This window comes from Apium graveolens, chromosome 8 (genome assembly GCF_009905375.1).
Source record: "Apium graveolens cultivar Ventura chromosome 8, ASM990537v1, whole genome shotgun sequence".
In the NCBI taxonomy this organism is placed as follows: domain Eukaryota; kingdom Viridiplantae; phylum Streptophyta; class Magnoliopsida; order Apiales; family Apiaceae; genus Apium; species Apium graveolens.
Window position 1 is genome coordinate 167,603,907 of NC_133654.1, and position 21,369 is coordinate 167,625,275.

The window sequence follows — 21,369 nt, forward strand, 5'->3', positions numbered from 1 at the left end:
ATATATTAAGTTTTAAAATTGACAGAGACCCCAGAATTCGTACTTTGCAATTTATGTTTTTTTTCATAGTACTTCATCATGGATATTTAAGTTTAATATCAATGTTCTTAAAATTTATAATTATACCTTAATATTGTTCACCAAAATCAATTGATATAGGGCATTTTTTATCCGTCAACTTAATGATTCAGATTTTATTTGATTATTTTAAACTCGATGCATTTATTTACTATTTTACCGAAATTATAGAATTATTTTTGCTCCACCCATTTTGGTAGAAAGTAAATTCAAAAATTTAACCCGTTTCAATTGAAAATTTTAAGCAATTTTTAATTTTTTTTAATATCAGTTTCTTTTCAAACTTCAGTATAACGGTATCACTAAAGAATTGACTTAATAATCTTTTGCAACTCAAATTTTACACCAAATACTTATTTATTCCTGTGTTTTTAAGTCATTCATTTTCCCCCTTAAATCCCGAAAAAATATCCTTCTAAGCTTGTACCGTGAAAAAAATTGGTGTAAATTGAACGTTCCAAAATTTAAAAAGTATGTTTTCAATACTTCGGAAGGAAAAATGAACAACTTTGAACATCCAAATAGATGATTATATCGGTGTAAATCTTTAGCATCAAAAGGTCATTAAGCCTAAAGAATAATATTCGTACCCAATTATTTTTAAATTCTTTCCTATGGACTTGGATGTTGTAGAATGAAAATTTTTAATTGGTGTGATAAATTTGAATATATTTCCACTCATTTATTATTCTTTCAATCAATTTTAAAAAAGAAAATTATTTAGAAACTAACTTCGATCCCAGATTTCCCATTAGTAAAGTCAGTTGTGCGGAGATATCGATAATAAATACTTTGCAGTCAGAAAATATATTATACATATACCAGACACTTTCAAGAACGATCTCCAATAAGGGATTGTTAAGTTAGTTACTAACTTTGCCAATTTATCGTATATATTAATATTTTATTTTCACCCAATTTTATATCAACTTATTAACATTACACTCCAATAATTAGCAAACTTTAATTGTTGCCTATATGGTCTGTTAAATTAAATTGTAAATGACTCGTAAACTAAAAAAATATTATTGATATAAACTTTTTGCATTTATATATGTATTTTAACCATTTTTAGGAAGTTAAGTTTTGACAACCTTAATAGGCAATCTCTTGGTAACCATACAATTTCAATAAAATGACAATTAAGGGTGTCATGCCACTTAAAATTTGGCAATCTCGTGAGAACCTCTATTGGAGATGCTCTAACAAAAACAAGCAAGGACCCGTATTGCTGCTAGTGCATACATATGCTAGTAGTGTAGTTAGCAAGAATACGGTGAGTTCGTAGCGTGGGTATACAAGAATTCGATGAATTTAATAATATGGGGATCCGAGTACGGGGGACACGCGAGAAATAGACAAAATCTCATACATATTTTATATTAAACATAATAAAATCTACTAAAAAAATCTAAATTTGTACGAAATTAAATCAAATACATCATTTATAAATCTAAAACACCAAAATACAAGTAAAATTATTTGGTTTATGTAAAATTGAATAGGATAATCAATACCTTTGTAATAACTAATATACTCGGATAATTAATTTCGTGAATGGAGTTAGCTAAAATAGATTTTAACTACAATATTTGGAGATTAAATTTCAGATTTATAGCATGAAAGAATCGGTGTGTGCGATACGAAAATATGTATATCTAAATATCCGATACAGGGACTCGGCATGCGATGAAAGTGTCCTTTTAGACAATAGTTAAACATCCTTATAGCTTGGAATAAGCGTTAAAATATACACCACGGCTAGACCTTAAGAAAAATTTCCCAGTAGGTAAATCTTTAGCCGGAATCAAAGCAATATTCACTCCTAGCTCTGCCGCTGCATCCGCCGTGTAGTTACCGGTGCCATGTGTCATAGATGTTTGAGTGTGTCCAGGACAAAAACAATTAACACTTAAACCCCGCCCTTGGTAACGATTAGCCAATACCTTTGAGTATGCGTTGAGTGCAAGCTTGGAAACAGCATAATCCGTCCAGTTTTCTGGCCAACCACGACTGCTCCACCGCCCTTTCTTCACGTCATCGATAAATAAGTTGACTATTTTGTCAATTTGATCCTCGGATAGTTGTTCTTCGTATAGAAGTGTCTGTTTGATTTTCGAATTTTTCACCTTCTGTAAACAAACATATATCATGTATTGCAGGATCGGAGCTCCAAAACATATGTAAATAAACTTAAAACTTTGATAATGTTAGTGAATTAAATCATGCCAACCTTAAAGAGTCTTCTACTTTAAATTATGCTCACGGAAATTGTAATAATCACCCAGTACAAACCGGTCAATTATAGAACTTTACATGTCTCCCCGAGGGACAGCGTCCGAAACAGAGCAAATTAATGATATATCAAACACAGTAGACTGATCCATAAATTTATCGAATGTAATTTAATGGGTTAAACATGACTAGGTGACTGATTGCGTTTAAATAATTCAAGTAGGTCATTCATTGCAAATTTGACTCCAAATAATTATTAATTAATTTAATTTAATTATTTCGAAAAAGTCAAAAATTGTTCTTTCGCTTTATTGCTCTTCTAAGAATGTGAGATCTATGACCCAAAATTCAAAAATGGTAACATAGGATGGTAGAGCTCGTTTTGGACTTTAATATAATTACTAAAACTTTCTATTTGGCTCACAGAATCATGATGAAATCTGATTTTGATTTTTCTAACTTGAGTTATTTTCAAAATTTTGAAGATTAAAAATGAGATTTCATCATAATTTTATGAGTCAAACACAAGTTTTAATAACCATATTGAAACGCAAAACGACCCCTACCCCCTCGTGTTAACATTTTTCGATTTTAACGAAATGATCAAATTAAGTTATTTGATGATCATTTTGAGTCAAATTTGAAATGAGTGACCTACTTGAGTTTTTTGGACACAATCAATCACTTACTTGATATTTAACCGTAATTTAATTCGTCGACCTCAAACTAGTACAATTTGAACTGGAATCTTCAACCCCTCATTACTATCTCCGTCCCGCTCGATTCTATACGTTTATTATTTGCACGTATTTCGAGACTTGTATAAAGTATAGTTTGATAATATTATTTTTTATTTTTTTAAATAAAAGTTTAAACATAAAATTTTTATTCAGAAAAAAAAATTAAAAAATATATTGTGAAGTTATGTTTTAAATAAACATTTAAAAGCGTGCCAAAAAGTAATGTATAAAATTTAGTAGAGAGATGGGTATTATCACCAAGAAGGATGCTCGGGGCTTTTTCATTTAACTGAACATTCATACAGGAATATTCATGAAGTTCTTCCAAGTAAGATATGTGATACACCGGATAAATCATAATACTATTATATATCATTTTGATAATACAGGGACCGGGAATAGGGGCATGTGAATAAGAGTTAATGTGATATAGGGATCAAATTGGCACGACGAGTTTGATTTACCGATTCACCCACCCACCAATTAGAGATAATAAGGGGGCGTTTGGTAGAAGGTATTCAATAAAGGGAAAGGGAAAAAATTTGGGTTATTCCTTTTGTTGATGTTTGTTCGGTGAAAACAATCATTCCCTTTCCCCTAGTTATAGGTTTACCCTTTATTCCTCAAACTCCATTCCCCACCTCCCACTAGGTATTTGAACACCCTTTCTCACTTTTATTTTCTTATTTCAATTATAATTTAAATCTTGGACCAAAAATATACATCAGTATGCAAAATTAATTTTAAAAATTAAAAATATTTATAATTTAGTTTTTATAAATTAAAAATAATTTTGATATAAATTTATATGTTAATTTATTAAAAAGGTTAATGATGCTATTAAATAATTAAATTTGTTTATTTATTATAATGTTAATATATTATACTGTTATAATATAAATATATTTGACTATATTGAGATTGTTTAATATTAAAAATTAAAAAATAAATGTAATCATGTAAATTTTCATTCCGTTTCCGGATCTGAACCAAACACGTAAAACAATTCTGGGTCTTTACTTTCATTTCTCTTCCTTTCCCTTTCTCGATTTCATTCCGTTTTCCCGAGATGAACCAAACGTCCCCTAAGATTTTTAATTCCAGACATCACTAAATTACTAAATTATTAATCCAAATACTGTTATACGGGGATTAAAGTTATGATTTCTGCTGACCATCCATTGATTGAACCCCTCCCTCATAATTCCCCCTGTTTTCTAGAACTACATTCGATACAAGTTAATTGTAGATCCCTGGTATATTACATCCACATGGGTAGCTGCCTACCCATTTAATAATGATGGAAAAAGTCTTGGTAACATGTACTGTGTACAGTTGACATGTCTTTATCTCCAACTTAAGTCTTCCACTATACCCCCATCTTGCTAATGTGTAACGCGAACCAGCTGTGGTCCCCATACTATGACAATTAAATTTGCTTGCAGTTTCCATTATTAGATCTTAATCAACTCTCTTAAAGTTTTAAACCAAGCTGTAACATCTAGCAGGCTTCAACATTCTATCTCTTAAAGTTTTAAACCAAGCTGTAAGATCTCGCAGGCTTCAACATTCTATCGTATTGATAGACCATACAATTTTGGATACGACTTATACAACACGAAAATTTAATATTTATATTTGCATTTTTAGTACACGACACGAAAATATACAATCGAGATTTAGTGTCGATTTTGTATTTAACATTCAAGACACGACACAAAGTATATAATATAAATAAATATTATAATTAAATTTTAATATTTTTTTATAACTATATGTAAAATTATAATAAATGTATGCATATATATTTTTAAAATATTATTTGTTTCATTATGTTGTATATAATTGAGATCTAAATATATATTTTTTCATATATTTTATAATTTTTCTACCTAAAAATCTAATATTTTAATTTATATTAATATTAAATTTAATATATATTAATATTCAATTAACATGACATACATCACATGAAACCATACAAAATGAAAATACAAGAACACTAATGTTCTAAATAAACCGAACACAAAAACATACGATATGAAAATATGACACAACGAATTTTCAGGTTACGAGTCGTACACAAACCCCTGGTCTATGTGAGAATGTCACTGTATACATAAATTTAAAGTCCCAACTAATACTCTTGCTTTTTTTACTATTAATAAGGCTTAGCTGCAAAATAAGAAGTTGTGAAGCAGGTTGTAACCAAGTCTAAGTATAATATAGGAAATTATATGAATGATTGTAAAGGTAAACTTACGTTTAACAAGCCGAGTCTTGAGCTAAGATTGAGCACCCGAGTTGTTGTTAGGGAGCGAGAAAAGAAAGGAAACAGAGCTTCGATAAGTGATTTTGGTCCATAATAATTTGTTTGTATAACTTCATCTGCATGTTCCACTGAGTTTTCATGGATCTCGTTGTAAGATATGGCAGCATTGTTCACCTGAAATACCCCCAATATCCTACATCATCAATAAGGTTCCCAATACATTCACTTCAGACAGGACCCAATCGTAAGTTTTACAAAAAATAATGTACCCTGTTTCTTGGCCTATCCAAGGAATAAGGGTTTGCTTACTAATTAGTAATTATCACCCCCAAGGCATCCCACAACAACAGCCCGAAATGATCTCCAACTTTGCACAGGCATTTTGGAGCACAACGAATCTAGCGTTATATTTTAGGAAAAAAATAATACTATGAATCTACCATTACCAGAGTCTACACTTGAAAGACTTCAAAACTGGCGGGCTAATTAAAAGGTTAAACTTGACTTGGTTATTCTAATCTCTCCACATCAACACACAACTTGTTTGCTTACATTCATGTAGCGTATACATTTATTTAACTAAGAACCTGTGATATAACAATTTATATTCTTGTTTCTCAAGATAAGATCAAAATTATGAACAAGGTGGTAGAAAATTCTAATTAAACAGCAAGTGGTCTTAGATCCAAACAGATTCATGTTAAGTAAGTTGGTTTAAGCTATCATTTTACTAATATCAACATTCATTATATTATGTGAACCCGACAATGCAAATTGGTTCTGACTTGCTTAATTTCTTAATCGCCAACGTTTAAGGAATATATACAATTGTTGCAATTAAGGAAGGGGTTTACTGCCTATCCTTACATTTTATATGTTTGAATGATCAAATTAATGACCGAAATTTATACATATTTTATAATTAAAAAAAATTAATTAAATTATTGAAAAATACATCCAATCAATTTTCATATGTAACTTTCTGCTTTTTAAAATAATAAAAAGAAAATACTTAAGTTTCGTTAAAAAATATAGTCATCAACCATCAAAAAGTCAACTGATCATAGACCGATGGAGCAACATTTACCTGCAAGTTTTCTAAAATACAATATATATTTTTTTCTATCTAAAAGATCACATATTTGGTTTTCGAAAAGAGAAGAAAAGACATTAGGAACAAGTTCATGTGAGGTAACAATATGAACAAACTATAACAACTCAAAACCAGTTTTATCCAAAACAGTGATACCTGACTGACTTTTTAGCATGTCACAATTGACCTACCAATTACATACCTACTTGATGTTCCATGCAAAACAATATGAAGAAATGTGAACCACTAATCTAAATCTACAATGTTTCAATATATTAAACACATAAATCTAAAATGTTTGTGTAAACTCACCAGTATATCCAGCTTTCCGAATTCACATTTAAACCAAGATGCAAACTCCAAGATAGAGGCATGATTGGATATATCTAAGCAATGAAAATAAACATCTAATCCTAAACCTTTCAATGTTTCAACTGCCTTTAATCCCCTTGCAGTATCCCTGGCCGTTAAGATCACTGTCACTCCCAATTCCGACAACCTTTTCACCATGGCATAGCCGATTCCCTTGTTAGCTCCTGTCACTATGGCCACTGTCTCCTTCGACCACCATCTATACATGTATATTTTCATGTCAACACTTTATTTCTTGTACCAGTATTTTGTGTATGTACAAAAAGTTTGTATTAACAAAATCCAAAAAATACATGTCACACATACAAAAATGTACAGAAAGAGAGATTAATTTATACCTGATGGAAGGGAATGAAGGAAATGAGGAGGTGGTGTTTGGTTCCTTGGAATTCATTTTGTGTTTGCGAGAAATTGAATAAATCTGTGATGTGAAATGTTGTGAATGATATCTATCTATATATAACAAGGGAGAAGTGGAGAACAAGTCAGTTCAGTCTACAAGTTTCACTAGAAGGTAGAACAAGTCTATTTAGACTTATTTATATGGAAATAATTTTTAATATTCAAACCGTTTTTTTTCATGTAACTTAAAATCTGTGTTTTTTCTTTTAAAAAAAAAATCTGCCCTATCAAATCGACAAACAACTAACCACATATCCCCTGTCATCCTTATAATATTATAGTTAGAAGATCTCACAATTCATTCGTGTTGAATGTTATCTAATGTTGAGTAATATTGCTCTTTCTAAATTTAGTATTATTAAAATATTCCTAAATCTCTGGGTAGTGCTATGTAGGCACCTTTCTGAATCCAGAAGCATGTACTTAATTCACCTTCCATTATTTATGAATGAATTATTAATTGCTATCTATTTTTTGTGCCTTGATTTTTGACATTTGTTAATAGACGAAGATATCAGCAAGGAAACCCGTCTTAGGGACGCCCATTCGAGGACAAAATAGTTATTTTCTTAGCATGTTAAAATTACAATTCGAGCGGGGTCTTGGCCCGCTTAGAAACAAGGTTTACAATTCGAGTTGAGACTCAGCCAACTTGAAAATAAGGTTACAACAACTAGCTTTTATAAAGCGAGGTCATCACACGCAGCCATGGCTAACATTAATGTGGGCTGAAAATGACCCTACATTTAAAACAAACAAGTTGCCAATTGAAGTATCGCGAGTCCGTGAGCCCACCTAGAGTTACGTCATGCGAGACCAAACTCACAAAGGTTTGAAGCCAGTAGTGATGTGAGCTGGCATCACCAGTTCATATTACTTATAATGCGAGGAGAAAATACTTGCCATATGCGGGCATAATATCTTTATAGATTCCTCTACTAAAAGTGTGGACAGGCGACGCGAGCCGGTGAGCTCAACCCGCTATCAAGTAAACATACTTGCCATATGCTGCCAGAATTATAATAATTCTCAGCCAGTAGTGATGTGAGCCCGTCCTACTTGGATTTATCATGAATATATTTTACTTGTTCTAAATTGGAAATCAATGCGAGCTCTTTGAATGGCAGATAAAAAAAGAAGGAGAATAACTGATGAGTGATGCGAGCTGATGGTCTTGTCTCGCTTTTAAAACAACTCGACTCGCCATACACGGCTAGAGTTTTGACAACTCTAGGCCAGTATTGGCAAAAGTTAATCCCAATTGAGCCATCAATAAGCATAATTTTATAAGCAAGTGATGCGAGCCCATCCAACTTGTGTTAACTTAGAACAAAAGAAAGAAATAAGGAGAACCGGCTCACATCACATCAATGTAACAACTATGTGCGAGCACAATAAGCTTGTAAAACAAAAGCATTATAAAAAGTTAGAAGTTGGGCCCGAAGGTAATTTATTTTAAGTTAAAAAAAACTAAGACTTGTTGGCTTCTTATTCCTTCTGGGTTTGCTTGGCTGCGACACGAGCGTCCTCTGCAGCCTTAACATCCACCTCCATCTCCAGCTTAATTTTTTCAGCATACTTAGCCGTGCCTGCGCCCAGGAGACCCCAGTCAAAGACAGGAACTTTGCTGATGAAGACCTTCATGAAATTTCTGGCACCCAAGTTCCTGGCATCAGTAAGGGCGGCCTCCTGGCTCGTAGTCATGGTAGAAAGCGACCTTTCCAACTTTGTGATCTTCTTCTCTAGGGCCTCTCTCTCCTTCCTTGCATCATCTGCGGCCAGGTCATGAGCCTCCTTCTACTCCATTAACTCCTTAGCATGAGCAAAAGACAAGTCAAACATCTTTTGCTTATGACTTTCCACAAGCTTGACTTTCTCTTTCCTGTGCTCGTTGATCTGGATTTATAGGGACTTGACCTTGGCATCCAGCTTCGCAGTGGCTTAGATCTCTCGGGTCTTGGAGAGTTGGTGAAAGTATACCTTAGCTACGGCCCGAGTCAGGGCAACATTATTGGCTTCAAGTGAGGTTAAAGTCCAGTTTTTGACGTCCTGGTCGCTCACATTGGCCTGCATGAGCCGACCAAACATGGTCGCGACTACGCTGATTGACGAGGAAGATGGAGGAAAAACTTCAGAAGGAACAAAGAGGATAGCTCTCTTGGGGCCTCGTTTGCCCCCTCCCATCTTTGGAGCTTATGTGCCTCTTGAGCTTTGGGGAAGGGGGACCACCTTTGAGATGCTCAGTCAAAGTGGTGAGCCAGAGGAATCTCCCCGTTGCGAGCCGCATTGATCGCTGCCACCCGTTGGGCCGGACCCGAAGTTGCAGCATCTTACTCCGCCTCTTCCATAAAAGAGATAGGGCAGATGACCATTTCTAAAATAATAAACAAAAAAGAATGTCAATTAAGGTGCAATATAAAATCAGGATGCAAGCGATTTAAATAAAGGATGTGAGCAGAAAAGAGATACACAATTAAGGTGCAATATAAAATGCATGCAAAAATATAGAAGATGCGAGCCTACCGGCTCAGACTATTAACAATATGAAAGGCTATAGGGCTGACCTGCGAGCCCAGTGCACTTACCTTTTTTGTCTTTCTTTTTTGTTTTCTTCTTTTGAGGAGTAAGCCTAACCCCCTCTTTTAAAAATCGACACTCGACTAGATTCGAGGTAGTAATGAGTTTGCGGATGCTCCTTTCTATAGTCGGGAGCTCAAGAAGGCTGTCCACATTTGCATTTTCCTGCCCAGGGAGGACAGTGCGAGGCAGGGTGGCTGGTGATGAAGTAAAAAGGAAGATTGGTTATTAAAATAAAATACTAAATTAAAGAAATGTGACCAGAGGAGACTTTGTCTTGCGCAAATTGTAATAAAGGTGTGTCTGGACATGTGGCACCTTGTGGAAATAAAAATATGGACTTTTCCATTTCCCCGAGTTGCTCGACCCGCTGTGAATCAATTTGTTTTATTATAGCACGACCAGACAGACAAGTAGAAGTACCCAAAGTCATTTGGTGAGTGCTTCAAGTTGAATAAGTAGCTCAGCTGCCTTGTGGTTAGAGGAGGGAATTTGCATTTATGGTACATGATGTACAAGGCGATGGCAGCTCTGTATCTGTTGGGATTGATTTGAAGTGGTGCGAGCTGGAAATACTCGCACACGTCCTTGATGAATGGATGAAGAGGGGAGGAAATTCCTAGCCTAAGTAGGAAGGTGGAAAGTACCATGCGGGGGACCCGGCCACCGTTCTCAGGATGATTGAATCTATAACATCTCATGTTGGGGCGTGGTAAGATAACATGACCCTCGAGTTGAAACTAGTCAACAATGTCAGCCATGTACTTCTGAATAAGCAAGGACGCCAGGTCGCGACATGCCAAGACCTTCACCTCGTCTTGAGCTAAGCTCGAGCTTTCCTCCTTATCTAAAATTATTTGTTTTTTGAAAATGATTTTTCCCTCAAGCTCGGGCTGGGAAGGAGGAATGTATGGCTCAGGGGAGGCCTAGGGGATGTAGTTATAGTTGCTGACATTAATCTGACTTGTGACATCTTCCGCCTCTTCGCTTCCAGGGAGATCATAGGACCAGTGCGAGCCGTCCTCCTCGCCATCGAGCCCAAGAGTGGGATATTATGAAAGAACCGGTTTCTTTCCCTTATTAAGGTCATTATAAGCGCTCCCCATGTCGTTGTCAGTAGATTCAGAGTCGAGATGGACGGGGTCGAGTGAGGTGGATGCTGCAAGCGAGCTCGAAGTGTTTGAAAGACTGATAGGTCTATTCTTTTTCATCTTGTTAGCCATCTTCTTAAGGATCTCTTCGGCTTACTCTTTGTCTATATGAGTGGGCTGGTGCCTGAGAAGTTCCTCCACTCCAAGCGAGCTGGGAATGTTTGAAAGATCAATACATTTATTCCTCTAGTCATAAATGTTAGTTTCCCTCGTATAGTCCTCAGGGTTGGGGTCGAGGTGGATGTTCAGTGAGCTGGATCCGTTGGCTCACATCGAATTTTCAACCCGAGCTATGTTCATGATCGCCTGTGGGGTGATAGCGGAGCTAGGAGAAATGGGATGGCTAAGATGAACAGAAATAGAAGTCAACTCGCGTTGGAAATCCTTAGATCCTCGTTGCTCAGGTGGATACTGGTTGAGGGGAGAAGGAGTGGTCGATGAGCGAGCTGGGCTTGAAGAAAAGTGAGACGACTGATAAGAGCGGGCTGAAGATGCACTCGATATCTATAAACGATGGTGAATGTTAGTGTGTGCCTCCATAAAGTAAAAAGCAAAAGTAAAAATGAGCTAGTGTCCTCGCATCACACATGAAAATGGGGTCACACCTAATTCTACATGAGCTGATGGGCTCACATCGCGTCTCGTGTTTGTACGTGCAAGAAGCGGGCTCACATCGAGGAAAGGGTGTGTGCTCGCATGGGGCATGGAAATTGATGAACAAACAATAATAAAAATATATGCTTTTGGATCAAAAGAATATCTGTAGATAATTCGAAAGATGATCTGTTAGATATAATTGATGACATCAGGATATAAACTATAAGGACTTAATATCAGTACTTACTGAAGGTGACGACATAAGAACTTGTCTATCAGTACTTGATGATCAACAGTTGATGTCATCAGGACTTAGTCACTTCAGTAGATATTCGAGAAGGAAAAGGATTGCAGAATTCAAGGCGGTGAAGAACTTTATTCAGGAGAAATCATACATGGATATGTATTAGGTTTTCTTATTGTAATAGAATATGATTCTTTATTGATTGTGTAACTGTGTACTATATAAGCACAAATTAGGTTTACTCTTTATGAGTTGCGTTAACGAATTGTAATATTTTTCTGATAACCTAGCAACTCTCAAGGATAATTGTTCATCTTTTGATAGAGTACTTGTGTAACAGTTTTTATCAGATTAATATAAAAACTGTTGATTCTGTTAAATCTTTATCGAATTATTTGCATAAAATGTATTCACCCCCATCTATAGTTGATTATAGACCTAATAATTGGTATCAGACCTTGCTGTTGACATATAAACAATTTAAGATCTGGAAATTAATCTTTAATGGCATACAAAGAAGTACCACAGAATCCACCACCACCCCCAGCCACATCACAGATTAGCAATAATATGAGTAGGTATAAAACTATCAAGGTTCCAATCCTAAATATACATGAATATCTAATTCAGAAAGTTATGATGACCATGTGCTTGGAAGCTACAGATCCTGAATATCATAGACCAATGAAGGTAGTTGTTTCTGTTGCAAGAGAAGTAGAAAAGATGACTGATAAGGATAAGAAGGACTATACTCCTGAAGATCTTTCATCTATTATGAAAGATGCAAAATTAAGACATATCTTGCATAACAGTCTTGATAGTGTTATGTCCAATAGGGTTACTGGATGTAAAAAACAAAGAAAATTTGGGATTCTTTAGAAGTAAAGTGTCAAGGTACCACTGCTATCAAGAAGAACAGGAGGACGGTACTTACTCAAGAATATGAACACTTTGACTCAAGAGATAATGAGTTCTTAACTGATATCTATGACAAATTTCAAAAGCTGTTGAATGACTTATCTCTTGTTAACAAGGAATATGATTTAGAGGACTCAAACTTGAAGTTTCTACTTGCACTACCTGAAAAGTGGGACTTTAAGGTAAAATCAATAAGGGATAATTATGAACTTGATGAAACACCTCTAGATGAGATCTATGGCATATTGAAGACTCATGAACTAGAGATGGAGGAAAGAAGCAAGAGAAAAGGATCCAATACTAGACCAATTGCACTTAGAGTTGAAGAGAAGCCAAAGGAGAAAGTTAGGAGAAAAGGTCACTCCAAAGAAAAAGCTATGATGGCAAAGTCTGATACTAAGTCATCAAACTCTGATGATAACTCAAATACTGATAGTGAATTAGATACTGATAGTGATCATGAAAACAATGAAGACATAAAACAAATGGCTGCTCTATTGGTTAAAAAATTCAAGAAGATGGTCTACAAGAACTTCAAGAAAGGAAAAAGGTTTTCTAGAACGGGTTTCAGTTCCTCAAAATTTGATAAGAGGAATGAAAGAAGAAATACTGATTGGAAGGAATCAAAGTCTGGAAAATTTGACAAGTCAAAGGAAAGGTGCTATAACTGTGATGGAATTGGACATTTTGCAGCTAACTGCAGAAAACCAAAATCTAAGAAGAAATAAGCCTTGATCACAAAGAAGAAAAACTGGGATAATTCATCAGATTCAGATGATGGTGTTAACTATGCTCTCATGTCAAATGCTGATACTGAGGCTGGCAATGATGAATTAAAGGTACCTCAAACCACCCTTGCTTTTGACACTGATGATATCCATGAACTAAGATTGTTTCTTTAATCTCTGCATGTTAGTTATAGGGATAAAACCTTATAAAATAATAGAATCAAGAGTGAAAACTCTGAGTTCAAGAAAAGGAATGATCACCTAAAAATTGAGTTGCTTTCCATGCTAGAAATTCAAAAAGAAAGAGATAATGCTGTTTATGTTAAAGAAAAATTGTTAGAGAAGCATGATTATCTGGAAAAAGAGTTAGCTAAAGAAACAGAGGTTATTAAGCTGTGGACTAACTCAGGAAAAACAACTTAGGAAATTTTAGAAAATGGTTGTTAAGGATCAGGATTATGATATGCAAATAGATCTAATTCTGATAAGAAAAATAGAAAAGAAACTGAGAAAACTAAACCAGTAAATACTGATACTAAGGTTAAACTGAACAAGGTTCAGTTGAAGCCCATTAAGTTTAATTCAAGTGCTAATGCTGTTAAGTCAGTTCATGAGGTAGGTTCAACCTCAACATCTAAGTCAAACTTAAATACTGATAAGAGTGAACAGGTTCACACAAGTTCAGTAAATTTTGGTTTAATGACTTAGAAATAGTTTAAGCAAAAGCTGAAGGAAGTACACATGAAAGACAAGGAGAAAAAGGCTAGGAAAAATAGGAATGGTAAAGTAGGTGTTAATAAGAATGGTAATTATGTAACTGCTCCCAATGTACCTAGAAATACATGCTTGAACTGTGGTAGTACTAATAATCTTGATAATTCTTGCAGAAAGAATAAAGAGATAAATATTGTTCCTCCCAAATCAGAGTTTAGGAATAGAACAGTTAGATATAAACCACAACATCCTTGTTTTTATTGTGGTAGTGTGTGACATTCTATTTATACATATAAGGAGTATCACAGTTTATATTATGATTATTATGAACTGAAACCCTCTTTAAATAAATCAAAATCTATCTCTGCACGTGTAAATACTGATAGTAAGAATATTAACATAAACTCTGATATGAAGTCTTCTGCTGCATATGTTAACAAATTTAAAAAGGCCAAAGGATCCAAGCAAGTCTGGGTCCTTAAAAACACTAACTGATTATAAAATACTAATTACAGGGTAACAGGAGAAATTCTCTAGTCTTGGACAGTGGATGCTCAGGACACATGACTGGTTATAAATCCCTGATATCAGAGTTTAAGGAGAAGGCTGGCCCAAGTGTTTCTTATGGAGATGGTAACTTAGGAAAATTCTTGGGATATGGAAAAAACAAAATTGGAAATATCATCATTGAGGATGTAGCTATGGTTGCAGGACTCAAGCATAAGTTGATCAGTGTGAGTCAAATCTTTGACTGAGGTTACCATGTAATTTTTTATGAAGAACATTATGAAATTGTCATTAAGTATGATGGCAAGATTCTAATGACTGGTGTAAGACATGGTAACTTATATGAAGCCAGGGTCTCCACAAATACTAATGAATCAGAAGTCTGTCTGCTTAGTAGAGCATCTTTGAAAGACAGATGGAACTTGCATACAAGACTTTCTCATCTCTATTTCAATAACATCAATGAACTTGTGAGGAAAGATCTTGTGAGAGGTGTTAGGTCACACACACACTGTAGAGGGGGTGAATACAGTGTATAGTACACTCAAATCGAACTTTAAGAACTTAAGTAATAGAAAACAAACTTTATTGAAACAATAAACTCTGTTACAGTATGGAACTGTTACCTCTCAGTGACGAACAAATATCACGAGAGCTGCTAGGGTTACAATGAATAATCTTCTCTAATAATGATAACACTTATAGTGTAAACCCTATGGCTGTGTTTATATACTACACAGTTACAAGATAATCGCTAATTGATATGGAATATAATTCTGCTTCCTAAAATATATCAATCAGATATCTTTTCTTCCAAGTATTCCATTCTTTACAGAATTCCTTCTTCATGTATATCTCTTCTTATGTTTATCTTGATCTTCTTTCCTTTAATCAGCTACTGTCCTTATCTGATTATCCTTCAGCACTTAAGTTCTGATATTTATTGTAATAACCCCAATTTTTGAGAAATTTTGAAACCCTTATGAATAGTGTTTTTGCTGAACGAGAAAACTTTTCATGCCACGCTATGTAGGGGTTCTGTTATTGATCTTATGGGATATTATTAGTACTCTATGTGGTATATAAGTGTATGTAAAGATTGTCAGAATCCAATTCCGAACACTTTGATTTTTCCCGGAAATTCACAAGATACAGAGAGAATTGAGTATAAGGTAACAGGATAAAAAGGATTTAAATTAAAGGATTATAGGAGAGGATCATAAAAGGAATATAATATATTGAGAAAGGTTAAGGGAACCTAAGTAATAAGATCCCGGGTATGATCCCTCAAACGATAAACGAGAACGAAAGATAAGCGAACCGTAAAACAAATAAGTGACCAAGAGACAAGCTTGTACAAGAAGCCAGGGATTGTGACATCATCAAACCACAAGGTGTGGACAAGTGGGAGCATTATGACATGTGCAAGGTGACATAGGCATGACAAGAAAGGAAGGAGATGTGGTGACTTTTTAACCACACAAAACCAAGGGCAACTAGGTAATTCACTAAAACAAACAACAAAAATCAACCAACCAAAAGCAAATCAAGCCAAAACACAAAATTCTCTCTTCTTCTTCTTCATGCTCTCGGGTGGTTTTCTTAAAAAATGAAAGTCCAAGCTCCTCCACTTACTATTTAGCAAGGTAATTATCTAAGCTTCCCCATGGATAGTTACATACTTCCTATAAGTTTAAGCTTCTAATTCCAAGCCAATCTTTTTCTATAAATCATGAAAGAAGATGGTGAATAGTGTTTTCAAGAACTAAAATTTGTGTTCTTGAAGTTTTGTTTAGATTAAGCTTGGATAAGGACTTTAAGGGTGATTCCAAGCCATTCTCTTGATTCTCCACTCTCCAAGGAAGGTATAACTTCTCAAACCCTTAGTATTAAGTTTTGTTGGTTTGGATTTCATAATGTTAGATGATGGGTTAGTGTAATGAGTGTGTACTCATGATAGAGCTTTGTTTAGTAAGTGGTTTTGTTGATTTTGGAGTTAGGAGTGATGCTTGTTAGATTTGAAGTTCTTGGTCACATTTTTGACTTGGTGTAGATGAATAAATTGGTAATATTGAGTTGATTTGGGGCTGTTGTGGTGTAGTTTAATTGGAGGTTTGATTGGGTTGTGAATTGGAGTTGAAATTGTGGTTGATTGAATTGGTTTAAATTTGGGAAATCGCGTAAATATAGCCGTCGTAACGTCCGATTTCCTGTAGACTGTTTTTGTGCATAACATTAGGACCCGAGAACCCCCTGCTAGATTATCACCACTGCCATGTTTAGATAACTCATGTTACGAGCTTCGTTTTGATATGTAGTTCGTTCGATTCCGACGCACGGTTTAGGAGAAACGACCGTTTCAAGTAACGGCGTTTCGCGAACGAAACTTTTCCCCTCACCTTACTTTGAAACATAGGTTAAAGACCAAAAAGGGTTAATTAATGTATGAAACATTTATGGTAAGTGTGTTAGGCAGTTGGTAAGACACTCGCGAAGGAATCGCTTTAAAACTCGTAAAGGTTAAATTATTAAAAATGGTGGAGCCGAGGGTACCCGAGTGACTTAAGCGAATCAGTGAGCGCAAAACAAGCGTTAGAGTCTAAGTTAGTTAAAGTATAGATTTACAAGTGACTTTGGTTTAATTCCAACTTACTTGTTGTTTATAGGTTACCAGACTCGTCCCGAGCCTTTTATCACCCCAAGTCGCTCAGGCAAGTATTCTATCCGTTATACTGTTGTTGTGATGTATATGTGTATATGCATGATCTTGCGATAAATGCATATTTGTTATTAGCAAATTCTTGCGATATATTGTAGCATGTGATATGGTATATATGCATGCCTGTTTCATATTCTTAATTTATATATCTGTTGGTTCAGTTGATAATACCTATGCTAGAGGATAGCGGTAGCTTGCATATACCCTTAGTATAGGGACCCAAAGGTGAAAATATTTTCTAAAACCGGGAGTCGAGGATCCCGAGTAATCTTGTATATATGGATATGGATATATATATATATATATTTATATATATATATATGGTTATAGTTTTCTAAACTATTAATCGAATAAGGTTTATTCGATAACTTTAGCTTTATTTTATTATTGAATATTATTTTGAATATTCATTCGAGGGCTTATGACTCTTTTATATTATTTATTGAATATTATTTGAATATTCATTCGAAGGCTTATGACTCAGTTTATTTTATTTAATGAATATTATTTGAATATTCATTTGAGGATCTATGACTCCGATTATTTGCTGAAATATATTCTTTATTTTATTAAAGGATAAGGTGTTAATAATCAAACTTATTTTCGATTATTCAAATAAAGATAATACTTTCATATAAGTATATCTTTGGTTATTTAATACTCATTTCAAGTATAAGTTTTAATACTTCTACTTCAATTATTTTTATAAAGATTATTCTTTATGGGAATATTATTTAAATAATAATATTCAGTCATTTTCTAAATATTCTGGGGACTGATTTACTTCATTAAATCAGCTTTACTCCAAACACTCTTTAAAGTGTTTTCGAGTCTTCAAAATGATTTTTAAAGTCAGAGCGGATTCCAAAACTCATTTTTATATTTAAGATCTTCCTTTTTAAGGGGATTTAAATACTCGCTCAAAACCTGGGGAATCCGGCTCTGTGGTGTATTTTATATTCGCAACGAGGTTGCAGTTTTGGTAAATGAATTGATTACTTGCCCAACGTTCGGGAAGTAAGCCCATCTAATTGAGTCGGCATAAGCGACAGGCCGGGGTACGGTCTATGAAAGTGTAAGTGGCTGGGTGGCAGTCCATCAACGCGTGAGGGGCCGGGTAACGGTCTAGCGCGAGGTCCTAATGCGGCCAGGGTGATGACCGGTGAGGAATTCATCCATCTACAGTAGAAAAGGTTACTTATTGGTATCTTTGCCTGATCAGCAAGATATCTGGTTTATGCCAAAATTCTTTTCCTTTCCAAAATTCATTGGATGTTTCAAACTCTGTTCATACTTTACATAACAGAGGTTCCAGGAAATGTTTAAAGAGATATATATATATGTGGATATATATATATCGGGACTAAATAAAGTATCTCATAACTTTTTCATTCAATAATATTTCAAAGATTGAATCTATTCAAATCTTGTCTTGTAGTCTCATCTATGTGATGAACTTTTGAAACTGGTTATAACTTGAATGGTGGTAGTTCAAGTAGTATTGGGAATGATATAAGTATATTGGGGTATTTGGTAACCTCATCTTTTAAACTTATATCTAATTAATAATTGTCTTATGAATGACAAAGATTTTCAGAAAAACGTTGAGACAAGGTTAGATATATGAGATCACCTTGCAACGATATTTTTTTTATATACAGTTATACACTGGGACTTTGTGTATATTATGCATGGAAGAGGACTTCCAATATTTTGAAAAGTATATGTGTATATATACTGAATATTTTGCGACTTCATCGCATTAAGATATCAAACTTGGTTCATTTCTTTTGACCAAGACTTTCATGAGTATTATGAGTAGGCTCATATAATGTAAATCATTATACATATTATTTTGGTTGGCTTGCTGCTCACCCTTGCTTTATTTCTTCATCACACAACAACAGTTAGGAAAGATGGCCAGACTCCAGCAGACCCAGCGCAAGCGCGTGGGAAGCGTCCCGCGTCTTCCCGTTGATGTTGTAGCTGCTATAGCTGCAGAGGTAGATCTATTGTAGATCAGACCATCTACTTTTGAGAATCAATTATGTATAATTATAACTTGTGGCAGATAATGGCAATTAACTGTAAATTTATCAAGTAATCATTTTGGGTTGTAATAACTTTTAAATTGTGGATTCAAAGACTTGTACTTATTTAAATTTCATCTCTGAGACTATAACGGGTTGTGTTGTGTGTTAGTGTGGGGTCACAACATAAGGTTATTTATTATTAATTAAGTGAAGTGATATTGTGGAAAGAAAGACCGTGACGACCCGGATCCCCGACCCCGGATCTGGGGGTGTTACATTTATCTTCTGATGATTATCTCCTGATAACATAAGTACTGATATCCTTAAGTCCTGACTTCCAGTATAAGTACTGATCAACAGTTAAGTACTGATTTATCCTGTTCAAGTAAGATCTGAAAGCTAAACATAAAACATATTAGCCATGACATTATCAAATATATCTAACAATCTCCCCCAACTTGTAAATTAACATAATATACAAGTTTAACAGATATTTGATGATGTCAAAAACATTAAGTACAAATGCATGAGAATTAGACTAGATAACTACAACTTACAGTCCTTAAAGCTTTTACCAATTTCAACTTCTGATAACAACTTCAGTCTGTATAAATATCAGAATTTAAGCAGTTGTAGATCTTCGACTTGGCTTCATCATTTTCTGATCTCTCTGATGTCAGGAGTTGTTCTGAGATAGTTTTTCAACAAACATTTCTCAGCATATCTTAGTTCATCAATCATTCTCCTTTTGACATCTTTAAGCTCTGCAGTATCTTCACCAGTTTGAAAAATTGCAGCTCTGAGATCATTGATCTTTGCTTTTCTCAACTTCTGATCTAGTCTTATGACATAAGCTTTGTCAGACTCCAGATTGAATTCAAGTCCCTTAATACCAAGATATGTTCTGATCTGTGCAGTGTTAGGCTTCATATCAACAATATCACCATTGTGATCTCTGTACTTTGGAACATATATGCTGTCAGACCTAACAGAATAAAGCCTTTTCTGTCTCTGAATCTGTTCTTTTAAGTAGTTTGCAGCAGTCTCTGTTATTCTGTCATCCACTTGAAGTAAGAAAAGTACATGCTCCAATTCTTCAAAATACTTCAATGGAATGGCATTTTGTCTTATATGATAAACCCTACCATCTGTCATAAAATACAACATGATGTATTCTTTCAAGTAGGTATGGTAAACCATCTGTACAGATTCCAGTTGATTCAATTTCTCAGGAGTTGCTCCAATACCTGGTTCACTCAAGGAAGTTGGATCATTGGTAGTGTTGTGTACTCTTCTTTCATCAGCACTTCCCAATCCAGTTTTATCTCTAGCTTCCTTTCCAGTAACTACTCTTGCTTCAAAACCACTTGCAGTAGTCTTCAAAGATTGAGTCTGTTTTGCTTTAGTGAATCCTGGTAGGAGTGTCTTTGATCTATTTTCTGATATCAAGTTAACTTGAGCTCTGTCAGAGGTTACTTGCTTCTTCTGAATATCAAAACTTATAATTTCTTGACTCTGAACAACTTGAGCCATGTCAGAGGTTGTTTTAAGAACTTTTCTTGAAGTCAGAGCAAGATCATCCTTTTCATCAGTAATTTCTTCTTCCTCAGGAGGTACATAAACCTTGATAGGTTCACCAACCTTTTCTTTACCCTTGGATCTTGGATCTATCTGTGGTTGTGATCTAGCCAACTTTACTTCAGTATGTGTCCTTTCTTTGATCACAATGCCTTTGAGTTTTGGAAGTGAATTTTTACCAGAAGCTTCAGATTTAGATGTGACTTTCTCTGATTTAAGTCTAGCTTCTTCTTCCTTTAAACTTTCCAAGTCCATTCCTGGATTTTCTTGAAGAAATAACTGTCTTGACATTTCCTCATCAAGATCTAGAAGTTCATCAGAACTTATCCTTTTACCAGCAGCAGAACTTATTCTTTTCCCAGTATCAGAACTTGTCCTGTGACTAGCTTGTCTTGATGTAAACCTTCTACC

At 34.7% G+C, this 21,369-nt stretch overlaps 1 protein-coding gene across 1 annotated transcript; it reads right to left on the reverse strand.

Annotated features, from left to right (window-relative positions):
• Window positions 1–1,712: 1,712 nt before the first annotated feature.
• On the reverse strand, window positions 1,713–7,311 carry LOC141677216 ((+)-neomenthol dehydrogenase). Its single transcript, XM_074483034.1, has 4 exons — window positions 7,129–7,311; window positions 6,731–6,989; window positions 5,317–5,499; window positions 1,713–2,210 (listed from the first exon to the last, which is right to left on the reverse strand). Exons 1-4 carry the CDS (start codon window positions 7,182–7,184, stop codon window positions 1,803–1,805), a joined length of 906 nt encoding a protein of 301 aa, XP_074339135.1. The 5' UTR covers window positions 7,185–7,311; the 3' UTR covers window positions 1,713–1,802.
• Between the last annotated feature and the right edge of the window lie 14,058 nt (window positions 7,312–21,369).

Coding starts and splice junctions, on each gene's coding strand:
- LOC141677216 (XM_074483034.1), bottom strand. CDS start 7,184: ATGAATTCCAAGGAACCAAACACCACCTCCTCATTTCCTTCATTCCCT. Junction 5,500..6,730: donor TCGGAAAGCTGGATATACTG/GTGAGTTTACAC, acceptor GGGGTATTTCAG/GTGAACAATGCTGCCATATC. Junction 2,211..5,316: donor CAAGACTCGGCTTGTTAAAC/GTAAGTTTACCT, acceptor GTTTGTTTACAG/AAGGTGAAAAATTCGAAAAT.